At 38.8% G+C, this 15,042-nt stretch overlaps 1 protein-coding gene across 1 annotated transcript; it reads right to left on the reverse strand.

Moving 5' to 3' along the window:
* Positions 1-3,139: 3,139 nt before the first annotated feature.
* On the reverse strand, positions 3,140-9,814 carry LOC148049904 (vomeronasal type-2 receptor 26-like). The gene is made up of 5 exons (XM_087705251.1): positions 9,302-9,814; positions 8,671-8,816; positions 8,154-8,442; positions 3,576-3,794; positions 3,140-3,211 (listed from the first exon to the last, which is right to left on the reverse strand). The coding sequence occupies exons 1-5, from the start codon at positions 9,812-9,814 to the stop codon at positions 3,140-3,142; spliced, it is 1,239 nt and encodes a 412-aa protein (XP_087561377.1).
* Positions 9,815-15,042: the final 5,228 nt, after the last annotated feature.

The following is a 15,042-nucleotide window of genomic DNA, read 5'->3' on the forward strand; positions in this document are numbered from 1 at the left end:
TTCCAACATTCATTTGAAATACCTTTATACATTCTGGATAACTTATCCGGTGTTAAATGCCAGTGATACATCATCTTATAAAATTTTTCTTTTATAATTTAGTGTCAATTTTAAATTTTTCATCCACATAGTTTCCCATTGTTCAAGCATCACATTATGTCAAAAAATCTTTGCCCACTGAATCATGCAATGTTTATTTATCATATCATAAATAACCAATTCATTTTTAGCAAAATCAAACCCACAATTCTTTTTATTTGACTTTCAGTTGTTGATATGTAAACCAATGGTAAGAATTTGTTTACATAAAACCAACATAATTCAAGTTCTCCCCTCAACTTTAATGTAGGTTCACCAGAGTTGAAAGATAATATTTTCCCACACATCCAGCAGTCTGGCTTTGCCATCATTTCTTTTCCTTAGAAAGTTCTTAGGGGAAAAAAACAAAGAGGCAACTTCATATAGAACTTATTCCAAACTCTTATATTAGCACATCTAGCAAACTGATTATTAAAATCAACATTAACTTTAATTTATCATACCATAAATAACTAGTTCCATCCAAACCTTAATTCGTGGCCTCCTAATTCAAGTAGCTTCTTATTCTGGAGCTTCACCCACTCTTTTAACCAGGCCAAACAACATGCCTCAAAATATAATTTAAAGTCTGGTAAACCAAACCCCCTTTTTCCTTAGCATCTTGCAGTAGTTTGTATCTAATTTTGGATTTTTTTCTCTTGACATATTAACTTAAAAATATATGAAATAAATAAACATGTCTTTAATAACAAGTTTTCCTTCCATACAGGGCACTGGACCTCACTAAGGACACTTTGAAAACATGATAAACAAAAAAATGACTACAGGAATATTGTGACCAGTTGCAGAACTTCATAAGGAATTTTTTTTTATGGACAAATTCCTCCTTCGCTAAATCATTTCTTAGACATCTTACCACATTCTAAACATGCCCCAAAGACAAATATAAATGAGAAAATGCCTCACATTTGTTAGAAATTTTTGTTTCTTACTATGTTTTCTCTACAATTCAGATCAGGCCTCAGTAGAATAATGTAGCATTTGGGGGAAAAGATGCAAGCCAAGAGACCAGCCCCAGAGGCCAAAATGGAGAAGATCTCCACAGCCACCATAGACTTCCCCTTGGCACTCAAATAGGTGGGGAGGAAGGAGATCCAAACACTGCAAAAGACCAGCATGCTAAAAGTAATGAACTTGGCTTCATTAAAACTATCAGGCAATTTCCTAGCTAGAAATGCCACTGAGAAACTGACAAGGGCCAAAAGTCCTAGGTAAGAGAGGACACCATAAAACATTACAGCTGAGCCCTGCTTACATTCCAAGATGATCTCTCCAAATAAGGAGTGGAAGTCCAAGTTGGGAAATGGAGGAGAAATTCCCAGCCAGGTGGCGCAAATAAGGGCTTGGACCAGAGGACAGGCTATGACAATGGTGTTGGTCAGTGGTTTTCCCAAGAGTTTCCTTGACTTGTTCCCTGGCTTGGTGGCCATGAAAGCCAGAATCACCATGACAGTCTTTGCCAACACAGAGGAAACTGCAAGGGCAAAGAGAATGGCAAAGGCAGATTGTTGGAAGAGACAGGTGATCTTCCCTGGTTGTCCAATGAAGAGGAAGGAACAGAGGAAGCAGAGCAGAAGGGAGACCAGGAGGATGTAGGTGAGATCTCGATTGTTGGCCTTGACAATTGGTGTGTCATGGTGTTTATAGAAAATCACCAGGACTGCTGAAGTGATCACTGAGAGAAAAAGAGCAAGAAAAACTAAGGTGTATCCCAGGGTGTCTTGATAGGCAAGGAAGTGGAGTTTCTTGGCAATGCATTGGTCCTTGTCCTTGTTGGGAAATTGGTCTTCTGGGCAGGGTTCACAGTGAGCTGCATCTGAAATCAAAAGTCTTTGTCTAAGGATTTCTTGAGCAACTACCAAGCACATTATCCCTCCTGTGTAAATGATATGAGGGTTTCCTTTCTGCTATTGACCTACCTACAAAGAGAGTAATTAAATAATCTCTATAATATAACAACAGTAGTAGTAACACTTATAATATTATTAATGATTTAGATCACCATATATTTACATTCTCTACTGTACCACTGTTGTTATATTATACGACAAGGTAAAAGCAATAGGAAGACAATGCAGAATGGAGAACTATAAAGGCTAAACATGAAAGCCGATACAGAAGGCTGTATAATTACTTTATATTGTTATATATGTTTTGTGTTTTGTTGTTTCTTGTTGTGTTTTTCTTTCTGTTTTTAAAGATTAAAACGTTCAATAAAAACTATTTTTAAAAAGAGAGAAATAATCTCATGTGCTATTTATTTTCTCCCATTTTATCATGGAACCCACAGAAGACAGACAGATCTGTTATCTCGGAATGATGCTGGTTTGTGTGTGTACATCATCCATTAACGTGATAGCCTTAACCTCTCTGCTTTATACTTCAAATCTGTTCATTTCTCCCTCTTGTTCCATCAAAGAGAGATAAATAGGTGGATCTCCTCTTTCTCTGGCAAGTCTGTTTCCTCAGAGGTTAGTAGAGATGCCAGAAGAAGCACTCTCTAAATGAACAAATAAAAGCTGGGACCACATGCCCCACTTCCTCAGGAAAAGAATGGAAGTTGGTTTCCCAATTGGAGGTGAAAGTAGAAACAGAAAATGGATGTTGGGGATTGATAAATTGTGCCCTCAAACTATGCTTGCCAAGGATCAAGAAAGGTGACCTCTGTGGCCAGGGCAGTTTGGATCTTTAATCTGAAAGGTTCTATTGAAAAGAATAACTGCATGTCAATCTTATCAAAAATGGCACAACAACAAAAATATATTGATTTAATGAATGTCTTCCTTGATACCTGAAGATTTAGATTTGAAGTATCGTCTACCTGTCTTATTAGAAATGGTCCCTTCTGGACAAGTGTCACAGTTGTAGCAGCAAACCTGCTTGCCCTCTGGAACTCTTCTCCTCTCTCCTGCATGGCACCTCTTCCTTCCACACCTGGCAATGGGGATTGTCTGAAAGAGAAATACTTGAAATGACTTAAGGAATGAACCTATTGCATTCATTCTTTTCCTCACTCCTACGTCTATGTTCCGATTATCTTCTAAAGAGATACATTGCCACAATCTATCAGAAATATGGAACAGCTCTTGAGGGATTCAGGCCACTGGTATTCCTGAAACATCAATAGATGCTGGAGATTGGAACTGGGGTTTCATCCTGAAGAGGAAGGCTTGTGACTGAACCACAGCATTTCTAAACAAACATGAGGATAAAACTGAGCAGAAATAGTCCCTGGAAATCACTATTGCTTGCTGTAATTGCATCCTGTGTTCAAAGTAGAAGTTGTTCCTAAGCCTAAGCCTTTGTGCAATGACACAAACCAGTCCTCAAAGGTGTTACATGGAAAGCAGATTTTTCACCAAATGACTGCCATGATTTCTGACTCAACTGATTATTTTTAAAGTTAGGAACATATTCTGCATCTCAGGAAAAGAATGAATCTTTCCCTAAAGTTATATCATTCCCTTACATCTCACCTTTGTGGCCCAGCTGATTCTATCAGGGTTGATGGTGAAATCCTGGCCTGGGGAAGCCTCAGGATTTACTTGCCCAACCTTCATGGGGACAAAAGATTGATTGTGGAGGAGAACCCAGTTGAGAAGATCAAAACGAGCAGATCCCAAGCCATCTTCTGAGAAGGAGACTTCATCTCCAGCACTGTTGTTGAACTGCACCTTGCCCAAATAGGGAAGAACCTGAAATAAAAGAGACTTTCACAAATTGGAGTATTTGGGCTAGAGCTACAAATGAAACATCATGGCTTCTATCATCACATAACGGCCATCTTGAGGAGATGAATTTATATTTTGAGAAGCTAGTTCCATCTCTTGGTGGAGATAGCAATAGCAATAGCAATAGCAGTAGACTTATATACCGCTTCATAGGCCTTCCAGGCCTCTCTAAGCGGTTTACAGAGAGTCAGCATATTGCCCCCAACAATCTGGGTCCTCATTTTACCCACCTCGGAAGGATGGAAGGCTGAGTCAACCCTGAGCCGGTGAGATTTGAACCGCTGACCTGCTGATCTAGCAGTAGCCTGCAGTGCTGCATTTTAACCACTGCGCCACCTTGGCTCTATAATGACGATCTGATGAATGACGTGTATCATCAAATATTTAACTCTGAAACTGAACATTTCCCCTCTATTACTGGCATGGTTTCCAACCTGTATTTCACCAAAACTCAAGAATTTTATTTCCACAATCTAAATTTAATTTTAGGATTTTCCTCTTGTGATACTTGGCTACATGTACTTTCCAATAGTTGCTTTGGCCAAAGTTCTTGTTAAGTGATAAATGAATGTTTGAAATGAATAAATGATTTCCATCAGAACCATGGAAGATTCAGGAGGGGACTTTCATTTGAAGTCTTAGTGAAAACAGCTGGAAAATAGCAGAGCTCCACCGGGCTCCATGAAACACAGCCAGAAACTGCTTGCTGGGAAATTCTACAGGGTTAATCCTCCCTTGAGGGGAGGTGAAGAAAGGAGAGGCTCTTCATTGATCATGAGGAAACTGCAATTTCCTCGCTGATCTGAAGAACACCCTGCTGAATGGCAGCAGGGGCAATGGTCATTTTTGATCAGTCACAAGATGGGATGTCAGAAACACTAAGATGTTGCGCTGGAGTGGTATGTGGACAGAGCAGTGAAACTGGGTGAGAAAATTTCCAACAGCTGATTTAGAGAGGCAATAGCACTTAGACTTATATACCACTGTACAGTACTTTACAGTTCTCTCTAAGCAGTTTTACAGAGTCAGCATATTGCCCCCAACAATTTGAGTCCCCATTTTACCCACCTCGGAAGGATGGAAGGCTGAGTGAACTTTGAGCCTGGTGAGATTTGAACTGCCATATTGCAGGCAGCTGGCAGTCAGTAGAAGTGCAGTAGTACTGCACTCTAACCATTGCACCACCATGGCTCATATAACTTTTAACCTAAGTTAAAATTTCCTCCCCCAAAATGATCTCCAAATCTTAAAAAAGCAGCGATTGGATTTATGGCAAAAGGTTAAAGACTAAAAACTAAAAAGGAAGATTAAAGATTCAGAAGTAAAAGAAAAAACCTAAAGGATGATTTAAAACATAGAAAACCTGGAAACAACGTTGTGAAAAGTGACTATTGGTTTTCTTTTTTTAATTTAATATTTTGATTTTTTTAATGCAAATAATACAAACCTTAACATATAAACTATATTGCTAAAAGTATTTGCTCACCCATCCACATAATCAAAAGCAGTGGTGAGCGAATACATTTGGCAATATAGTGTACATCTAAATGCAAAAAGGAAAAAGGAAAAAAAAAACTAATATTACAATATACCCCCACCTCCCGGATAGCCTGTTTTCCCCCCTTATATTTCTTCGCCTATAACAACTAAAAGATATACAATATATTCCAATTGTGCCCTTATCCCCTCCAAAACAATTCTTGAATAGGTTTATTCCCTTTGCCTTCCACCAAAACTGATTTTATAAAATCCCCCCATATTTCATTATAATTGTTTGCTTCGATCATCCCTTTTTTAAATTCAATTTTTATTGTTAATTTGTTTTTCTAAGTGCTATTTCTAACTCCCCTGATTGGATGACAATCAGCTGTTTCTGATTTTTATATTCTGTGGAACACTGAAATTGGGAGCAGGGGAGCCATCTACTGGTGGAAGAAAATTACTGCAACATGTATAATTTAAAAGAAAGTGGGGAGAGAAGTAAATAACATCTGGAGAACTGCTTGTCCTTGAATTTTCTTAGTACGTGTGGATGATGGGAATTATTCACTGAGATTCAGAAAGCAAAATAAACTGAACACTAAAACTATGTTAGAATTGTACACTGAAAAGAGGATTTGAAAGACTTGAAGGAACAAAAGAAGAAAAGATAAATAAGACTTTAAAATCTGGAAAATTGGAAAGGTGTAAATTGGAAACTATAAAAACTGAGAAGCACAAACTAATAGAAAATTTGGGGACTTGGAGGAATAACTTTGGGATTGACCAAATCTTATTAACAAGTGATTTTTTTTCTGGAGTTTTCAGTTATTGCGGTATTGGGACATTGGAGGTATATCAACTTATTTCAAAATAATCCAGCAGGAGACAATAAAGTTCTATGAAGAAATGCTAGAAATAGTGACAAAGAATTATAAGAAGTTGTTGGGAATATTTACAGAAGTGGTCAAAATTGTGGAAACCTTTTGAGAAAAGTGTATTGTTGAGGTTTGATGGCTAATAACACCCCACTTTTTTGGGAGTTTCAAGAGAATCATATTCCACTGCTGGAATGGCCTGGGAATAGGCCAGACCTTAACCCAATTGAAAATTTATGGATCCGGCTGAAGAAACTTGTTAGTCAAAAGCAACCCAACAAAAAACCCAGTCAATAGAAGCAATCATTCAGTCTTGATAACAGCTGCAGAGCAAAAAGACTTGGTTCACTCCATGGGAAGACATTGTAAGGCCGTAATTCATGCTAAAGGTTACCCAACTAAGTATTTACTGACATGGTGATAATTTTTTTATATCTCATTTTTTCTACATATTTCATTTTTCTTCTTCATACTCTAACTGCTATTCTAATAGCAAATCCTTCATAAAAGTTATTGCATTACATTCTTGATTAAATTATCTTTCTACTGATGTATAATTTTATGGTACTATTCCAAACAAAAGTGATGTTATTAGCTAGTTTTAGAAAATGCACTTTTCCCAAAAGATTTCCACAATTTGGGCCACTACTGTAAAGATAAATATGTGAAAGTAGAAGGCTCTCAACAAATGGTAGGGAAAGATGAAAATAACATACAGAAGACAGCTGAGGAATGAGAAGGAGTGGCGGAAGGGACAAAGAAAAATAAAATACAAAAAGATAAAAATAAGATAAAAACAGATACAAATACTGAAAAGAGCAATAATAAATACTAGAAATCAAATAGACAATACCCAAAGATCTCATAACAGAATAGAGAAGGGGTGAAAGGCAGAACTTTCAAAAATAATGAAAGGGATATGAATGGATAGTCAAAAGATGCAGCAGAAGGAGAAAAAGGGTAAGACAGAAGGAATAATGAGTTTGTGTAAAAATGCTAGAAAGACATATAGGATTCCAAGAGAGAAACATAAAAGAATCTCTAAAAAAATGATAAATGATTAAATCCTAAAAAGGCTGAGAGATGATGGATAGAGATGTAAGATTTTGCAATATAGTAAGAATAGAAATAAGTGGAAAGTTTAAACTGGGAAAATAGTCTATATATAGACATATAATGAAATTTATTATAAATACAGATACATTAAGATTGGGAGATGGAAAAATACGTCAACCCAATTATTACACTGTCAACAAAAAACGTTGGTTATTAAAGAAAAACTAAAATAATGCATATACAAAAAAGCCCCATGGAAAATTAAACTGATTGACTCTAGCTCATTGTCAAAGGCAGCAGAATGCAGGAAACAACTTTGATCTACTGGGCCCTGTGGAAGGAAGCATCTGACCTGGTGGGTCACTTCACTATTCAGAGAGGTCCAACTTTTTAGCCATTGATGGAGGAAATTCTGATGAATTTCAGGTCCGGAACCTATTAGGTCCACTTTGAATCTTGCTCTGCGCAGTGGTTGACATAGAAACAGAATCACAGTTTTGGACGTCCTCTAGTCCAACCCCCTGATCAAGCAACAGACCTTCTACAGTTTTAGACAAGTGACTATCCTGTCTCTTCTTCAATGACTCCAGCAATGGGGCACCCAAGACTTCTAAAGGTAAACCGTTCCATAAGAAATTTCTCCTTAGTTCTAGGTTGCTTCTCTCCTTGGTTAGTTTCCATCCATTGTTTACCACAAGCTGAGTACCACAACACATGGTAAACCAAAGAAAAGGGCAGGATCTCAGGTGAATTGGTATGGGAGCATTCAGACATTTAATCAGTAACAGAAGAGATTCATATGGGGAGCTTCTGATCTAAGCGTCTGGACAGAGTCAAAAGCCCCAGAAATTACCTGCCATGACTGGACAGTTGAGATCCTCTTTCCAAGCCTCATCATGGTCGGTCGGACTCTGGATCCATACACCGCATGTAAAGCGTGTGCCAGAGCATAAACAGCATTGTAGATATTGTAACTTTCTCCTATCATTCTCTTTTCAATAGTGTAATTGGGCAGATTCTGCACATTCTCCTTTCCTGTACATTGTTTTTCAGCCTTTGGAGGGATCTTTCCTGATTTATGGATCTTGCAGCCAAAGACATTTTCCCACCATTGAGGGAGAAAGACATCTCCTTGGGGGTTCAAGGGATCTAAAGACAGGAGAAAGTGGCTGAATTCTGAGACATCCCCAGAGTGGTCCCTAAAATGCAAGACCCCATGAAAAAGCTTTATATATGACAATGTGTCTTCAAATTCTTTCACACCAAGTTTCCAATGAGAAGTGAAGATAAAAACTTTCCTAAATGATACTTTTTTGTATTTTTCATAAAAAAGTACCACCACTATTAAACTGTCAGTAACAATTGAGACTGCAAACAGAATAAACACTTCTGGTTTTTTAAACCAGGTACGGAAATTGAGAACTAACTTTTCCATAATGATTTCAAAACTATCCAATTTCTGCATTAGAGTGAAGGCCAGGCAGATCTCCTTCTCCTGGAGCATCGGCGTCAGAGTTGAGATGAAACGTTCTCCTATGTCATCTTCAGGGGCTAGAAGCCCAACCCAGTTCCACTGGAAATACAGCAACAGTTGGACTAAACCCACATACTGAGGAGATTCCTTGGGATTAATCTGGAAGAAGGAAGGATAAACTCTTCGCTCTCCCTGAGAGAACTCAAAGCCAACACCGAACTGGAGAAAAAGAGATTCTTTTTTCAAAGACAAAGTAACAGTTTTATGCTGACTTTAGTAGTGACAATTGTGTGTTTGATGGCCCTCACAATCAGGCTGATTCTCTTTGACTGGCAAACCTAATCTTCTTCCCTTCTTAGCCATTTTTATTTGTTGTCAGAAGAGAAGAGAAGGAACCAGCAACCTGATACAGAGAATAAATGGCACTAAACTGATGGTTACTTTTTAATAAAGAATAAATTAAGAGTCACAAGTTCATTACATTCCCCCTCTCCAACAAAAAATACTTTTAGTTTCATCTTTAGCTTCTGTGTGTGGTTTTGATCTCTGTCTATTCCATACTGTATCCAAGGGAACTCTCTTACCTGTGGGACCTTAAAAATGCTGAAGATGGAGGCCATCAACCTTGAGAATTTGGCATTGAGACCACCAATGATGGACAGCAGAGTGTCCTGCAGGTCACATTTGTAACCTGGAACCACTGGGCTTCGTGAGGAGAGCATGGAGAGGCTGTTCATGGAAATAGATATCTCCCTCTGGAAATGTCGGTAGATGTGGAAGCCAAGGGTGATGTTGGGGAGCAGGAGAAAATCCTTATTGACCTCGAAGACAGCAAACATCAATGTAAGGAACTGCTGGTAGTTATTGGGGATGACTCTGTAGTGAGAAAAACATTGGAGGGCATTACAGGAAAGCTTGTGCATGGCTGTAGAATTTGCTTCACTGTTTGTGGGGGAGACTTTGGGGGGAAGAAACTCGAAACTTTCATTGGGTTTGGTTTTTTCAAAGGGTTTCCCTTGACTAAACTTGGGTGACTTTGTGAGAAAGGAGAGAAGCCTTTCCATAGGTATCATGGGCTGTTTCATATTCTCTATCATCCCTACCATATTCACTTTGCTTCAATGGTTGCAATCCTTTCCAACTGCTCCCCTTTCACCATAATTATTTAATGTCTTTCTTGGAGCAGCTTCTTCAGGCGGGGTAAACATTGCTGAGTATAGGACCACAATGGGAGGGAGGGTCATCTCATAGATGTACTGAAGGCCATTGTACATGAGCAATGCTGACTCCAAAACTAAAGACTTATTCTGCTAACTCCTGAACACTTGAAGAGTGTGGAGATTTTATTTGAATTTTCTACCAGAATTTGTTCTGTAAACTATTTAGATTATTATTACTATTCAACTTGTTCACTAAGCCAGCACAGCTCCCATCTTCATTTCTGTTATTTATTGTCTTCCTGATGAAGAGATTCAAAATTCCAGCCTATTTTAGGAGCTTGCTAATTCATTGAAAAAAGCACAAAATATGTACTACACCAGGAGAGTTCAAAGCACTGGAAGAAGGATTTCTGAAAGGGCTCCCAGAATTTATAGCAAAGAGAATAATGATCTGCATGTTTCCCCTCCAGCTGAAACTTACATATCATCTAGAGGATGATTCAATGTATTAAAGTCTTGGACAGGAGAATTGAATATATTGCCGAAGGGAAAATTCCCACCAATAATGAGATCACCAGGCCTATAGTGGTGTTCCTCTAATAAGATATAATTCTTAAGCACACACATGGTTTGCAGCCTCTTCTCTGTTGTTGGAGCCAGGAGCCAGAAGAGCATCAGCATCAGAAGCAGCATGACTCCTGCCCTGTCGTTCTTATCACCTTCCCTCCTAGAACAGAAATCAAGGTTTATGTAGAAACAGATTTGAATGTTCCTGAAATCTCACTGGAACTTTAGCAGAGCAGACACCCCATGTGCCAGCCTGATGGTCCCAGGACAGATTTATATCAACCATGCTTCCTCTTACCTGTGTTTGGGCTGTGACCATGGAGGAAACAAAGGAATGTGAGTCTGTTCCAACTGAGGAGTGAGCTCTTTGCAAGACAGGTTAAGGTGACATGTTCCCCCTCTCCCAAAGCTGGTAAACCTCAGAGATATTTTTAAAGCAAGTTTTATCCTGGAAGATCTTTGTGTCTAGAAATCCACAGGGGATACATGGAGAATTACTGTTCTTCTGATAATTGCAGGGAAAAGCCATTGTCCCATCCCCTTAGCAACAGCTTCGCTTCATGCAGCAAAATGGAAAATATGTTTGTGTCTCTTCTTGTAATTTACAGATCAGATGGCATCATGTGATGGTTGTGAATTTGACCCCCATGAAAGTGACCTCCTGCATACAAGTTGGAGTTTGGCCTTTGTCACAGTTGGTCAGCTAGCATGAATGATAATGGGGTTTGGTGGCACATGAGAATCAGTTATACTCTTGTAACTGTGAGCAATGCTCGGTTGGAAATAGTAGTTTATTTGTAACTGCAGGGCAGCAGATGAAATTAGACTCTGGAGTAACAGAAAATTGGTGCATCCTGTTATGTGGTTCTCTCCTTCATCTGAAGGTGGATCCATTCAATGTTGGCTGGTGGGAAGAGATTGAGCTCAATCCACCAACTTTCAGGGTGCATCAATAAGGCTTTCTCAGTTGACATCATGCATCTTCCTTATGCTGATGATATTCAGTTGTATACCCATGGTCTAACCAAACAATACCCCCAAGGTTTTGCCCTGGTGCACGAAGGCTGTTGGATGGGAGGAACAGTCATCTTTACATCTTTGTCTGCTTTTACAGAGGGATAGAATCAAGACCACGTGAAGTGTTAGTACCACTTTATAATACGTTCTTAAGAACACTCTTGGAATACTGCATCCAGTTTTGCTATGATATAAAAAAGATGTTGAAGCTCTAGAAAGAGTGCAGAGAAAAGCAAGAAAGATGGTTAGATGGCTGGAGGCCAAAAACTAAGATGAATAATTGCAGGAACTCATGTCATAAAGGTGCTTTTTCAAGAAGCAACTGGACTTTCTGGATTTTCTTTGAAGAATTTTCACTTCGTATCCAAGAATCTTCTTCATCTGTGACTGGATGGTATGGAATAGAAAGATATGAATCCAATGCAAGGAGATAAATCCTTCCATTCCCCATCCAGTCAGAGCTGAAGAATCTTATTGGATGAGAAAGGAAATGTCTTTAAAAAAACAAACCAGAAAGTCCAGTTGCCTCTTGAAAAACAACCTTTGGGACAAATATGACTTGGATGGCTGAGACTCTCTATAGACAAATTACATATTAGCAGGGTTGGAAGGGACTTTGCAGATCATCTAGTACAACCCTTGCTCAAGCAGGAGACCCTACACGATTTCTGAAAGATGGTGGGAAGACATTGAGCTCAATCCACCAAGTCCAATCTCTTCTTGAAAGCCTCCAGTTATGAAGCTCCCTCAACTTCTAAAGGCAACTTCTGTTCCATGGGTTGATTGTTCTCACTGTCAGAAAATTTATCCTTATTTCCAGGTTGAATCTCTCCTTGATCACTTTCCATCCATTATTCCTTGTCTGGCTTTCAGATACCTTGGAAAATAGCTTGACCTCCTCCTCTCTGTGCCAGCCCCTCAAATATTGGAACAGTGCTATCGTGTTCCCTTTTTTACTACACTAGCCATGCCCAGTTCCTTCAACCATTCATTATATGTTTTTGCCTCCAATCTCCTGATCATCTTTTTTGCTCTTCTGTGTACTTTTTCAAGTCTCAACATCTCTTTCATAGTGTGGTGACCAAAACTGGATGCAGTATTCTAGGTGTGGCTTTACTAAGGCTTTATAGATTGGTATTAGTACCTGACTTGACCTAGATTGTATGTCTCTATTAATGCAATTTAGGATTGCATTGGCTTTTTGGCTGCTGCCACACATGGCTGGCTCATATTTAGCTGGGTGTCCAGTAAGATTCCAAGATCCTTCTCACATACTTCTATTAAGACAGGTTTATACAGGTGGAAGATATATAATTGTAAAACTCATTAAAACTTTTAATTAAAAAAGACAGGTTTAACTCAGTTTATCTGTACTTTTGGTTTTTCTTCCCTAAGTGTAAGACTTTATTCTTCTTTACATTGAATTTCATTTTGTTAGATAGGAGCCAGTGTTCAAGTCTGTCAAGATCATCTGGATCTTGAGCCTATCTTCTAGGATGTTGGCTATTCCTACCAGCTTAGTGTCATCTGAAAATGTGTTAAGTTCCCCTTCTATTCCCTCATCAAAGTCATTTATGAAGATGTTGAACAGTACGAGGCCTAAGATGGAATACTGCTCACTTCCCTCTATGTAGATGTAATACCATTAAGCACTATTCATTGAGTATGGTTTGTCAGCCAGTTGCAAATCCATTTGATGGTGATGCTATCTATCCCATTTCTTTCTAGCTTACCAAGAAGTAGGTTGTAGTCTACTTTGTCGAATGCCTTACTGAAGTCTAAGTATATTATGTCGACAGTATTTCGCTGGTTTCTAGTTTAGTCTAATTTAATCTAATTTAGATCTCAGGAACTGTATATGTATAGTCTAACAGAGATGGACCAGGGGTGACATGATAACAGTCTTCCAATATTTGAGGGACTGTCACAGAGAAAAGGGGGACAACCTATTCTGCAAAGCACCTGAAGGCAGGACAAGAAGTAAAGGTGGAATTTTATCAATGAGTGATTCAACTAGAATTAAGGAGAAATTTCTTGACAATTAGGACAATTAATCAGTGGAGGGGGTTGCCTCCAGAAGTTGTGAGTGCTCCAACACTGGAATCTTTTAAGAAGGCCAGATCCTGAAGATGAAACTCAAGTACTTTGGCCACCTAATGAGAAGGAAGGATTGGCTGGAGAAGAGCCTAATGCTGAGAACAATTGAGGGCAAAAGAAGAAGGGGACGACAGAGAATGAGGTGGCTGGATGGAGTCACTGGAGCAGTAGGTGGGAACTTAAATGGACTCCAGAGGATGGTAGAGGATAGGAAGACCTGGAGGAATGTTGTCCATGGGGTCGCAATGGGTCACAACTAACAACAACAATAGAAATTTCTCTTTATTATTGGGTATCATGGTTTCTTCAACTTCAATTTTATTAAAATAAAATATATACAGAAATGTTAGTGACACATTCCATCCCGGTTGGACATTGTTTTGGAAAAATATGAAAGCCTTATTCATAGTTGGGTAGGGAAAGCCCAGGAACTTTAGTACTGGCTTTTCACCAGTTCGTGCCAAGGTGGTGTATCTAAATATGTTTGTTCTTTGAGGAAAGGAAATGCCTTGGAGTTTGATTTGTGAGAGATGCATTACTTGGAAACTGACAGAAGCTTCTTGAATAAGAAGCAAAATGTCTTCAAAAAAAGAAAACAAGAAAGTCAAGTTGCCTTCTGAAAAAGCACCTTTGGGACAACTATGACCTGGATTACTGAGAATCTCCATAGAGTTTAAATTAGGCTTATATCTTGAGTCCCACACTCACTATTTGTAAGGGGTATAAGAGAACTGAGCTTCTATATCATCCCTAACCATGTAAGAATAAATACAATGTTTCTTCTACAAACACCTGCATTATTGGTCAATTTTGCAAGGCTACAACTCATCACCATGTTTAGCCCTATCTGGAAAAAAAACCCTGGCACAAGCCAGACTCCATCTTGAATGCAGGTGCTGAGGGGTTTCAAGTAGGCCAAATCCCACCTGGACCCTGACCCTAAATTCCATCTGCTCTTTGGATGAAGAACAAGAGACACAAACATGTTTTCCCCCTTCTGGTGCATGAAGGAAATTGCTAAGTGTGTAGGATGTTGCTCTTCTTTGCAATTATCAGAAGTATAGTAATTCTTAATGAATACCACATAGATTTTTACCCACAGATGTCTTCCAAGATAAAACTTGCTTAAAAGAAATAATGTCTGAAGTCTCCCAAAGGAAGCTGGACATTTCACTTTAGGTTGTTTTGCAAACAAGTCATTTCTTTCGATCCATGAAACTGAATTGGGCTCAGTTTTGTCTTCAGTGACAACTCAGAATAGGTAAGAGAAAGCTAACTTGCTATTAATTAGCCTCAAGGCTACCCATGTGGCACACTCTGCTTCTTTTCTGCAAATAACTTGGTGGGATTTTGTGGGAGCCACTTGCAGTTCTGCTTCTCAACAAATTTTGATTTGTGATCTAGGAAGGAAGGTGAGAATAATGAATGGTCTGCCTCTCCTGCTGCTTCTCCTTTGGCTCCTGCCTTCAACAACTCAGAAGATA

The sequence above is a fragment of the Thamnophis sirtalis genome, unplaced genomic scaffold (genome assembly GCF_051295495.1).
Source record: "Thamnophis sirtalis isolate CommonGarterSnake01/CBP01778 unplaced genomic scaffold, rThaSir2_p1.2 scaffold_1, whole genome shotgun sequence".
In the NCBI taxonomy this organism is placed as follows: domain Eukaryota; kingdom Metazoa; phylum Chordata; class Lepidosauria; order Squamata; family Natricidae; genus Thamnophis; species Thamnophis sirtalis.

Excerpts from the sequence above, each read along its gene's own strand:
- LOC148049904 (XM_087705251.1), bottom strand. The coding sequence starts at position 9,814 with ATGATAGAGAATATGAAACAGCCCATGATACCTATGGAAAGGCTTCTC. Across the intron at positions 3,795-8,153 it reads ATGCGGTGTATGGATCCAGA|GTTCTTCCCTATTTGGGCAA; the intron begins GTCCGACCGACC and ends CTTTTATTTCAG. Across the intron at positions 3,212-3,575 it reads GAATCAGCTGGGCCACAAAG|GAATACCAGTGGCCTGAATC; the intron begins GTGAGATGTAAG and ends TTGATGTTTCAG.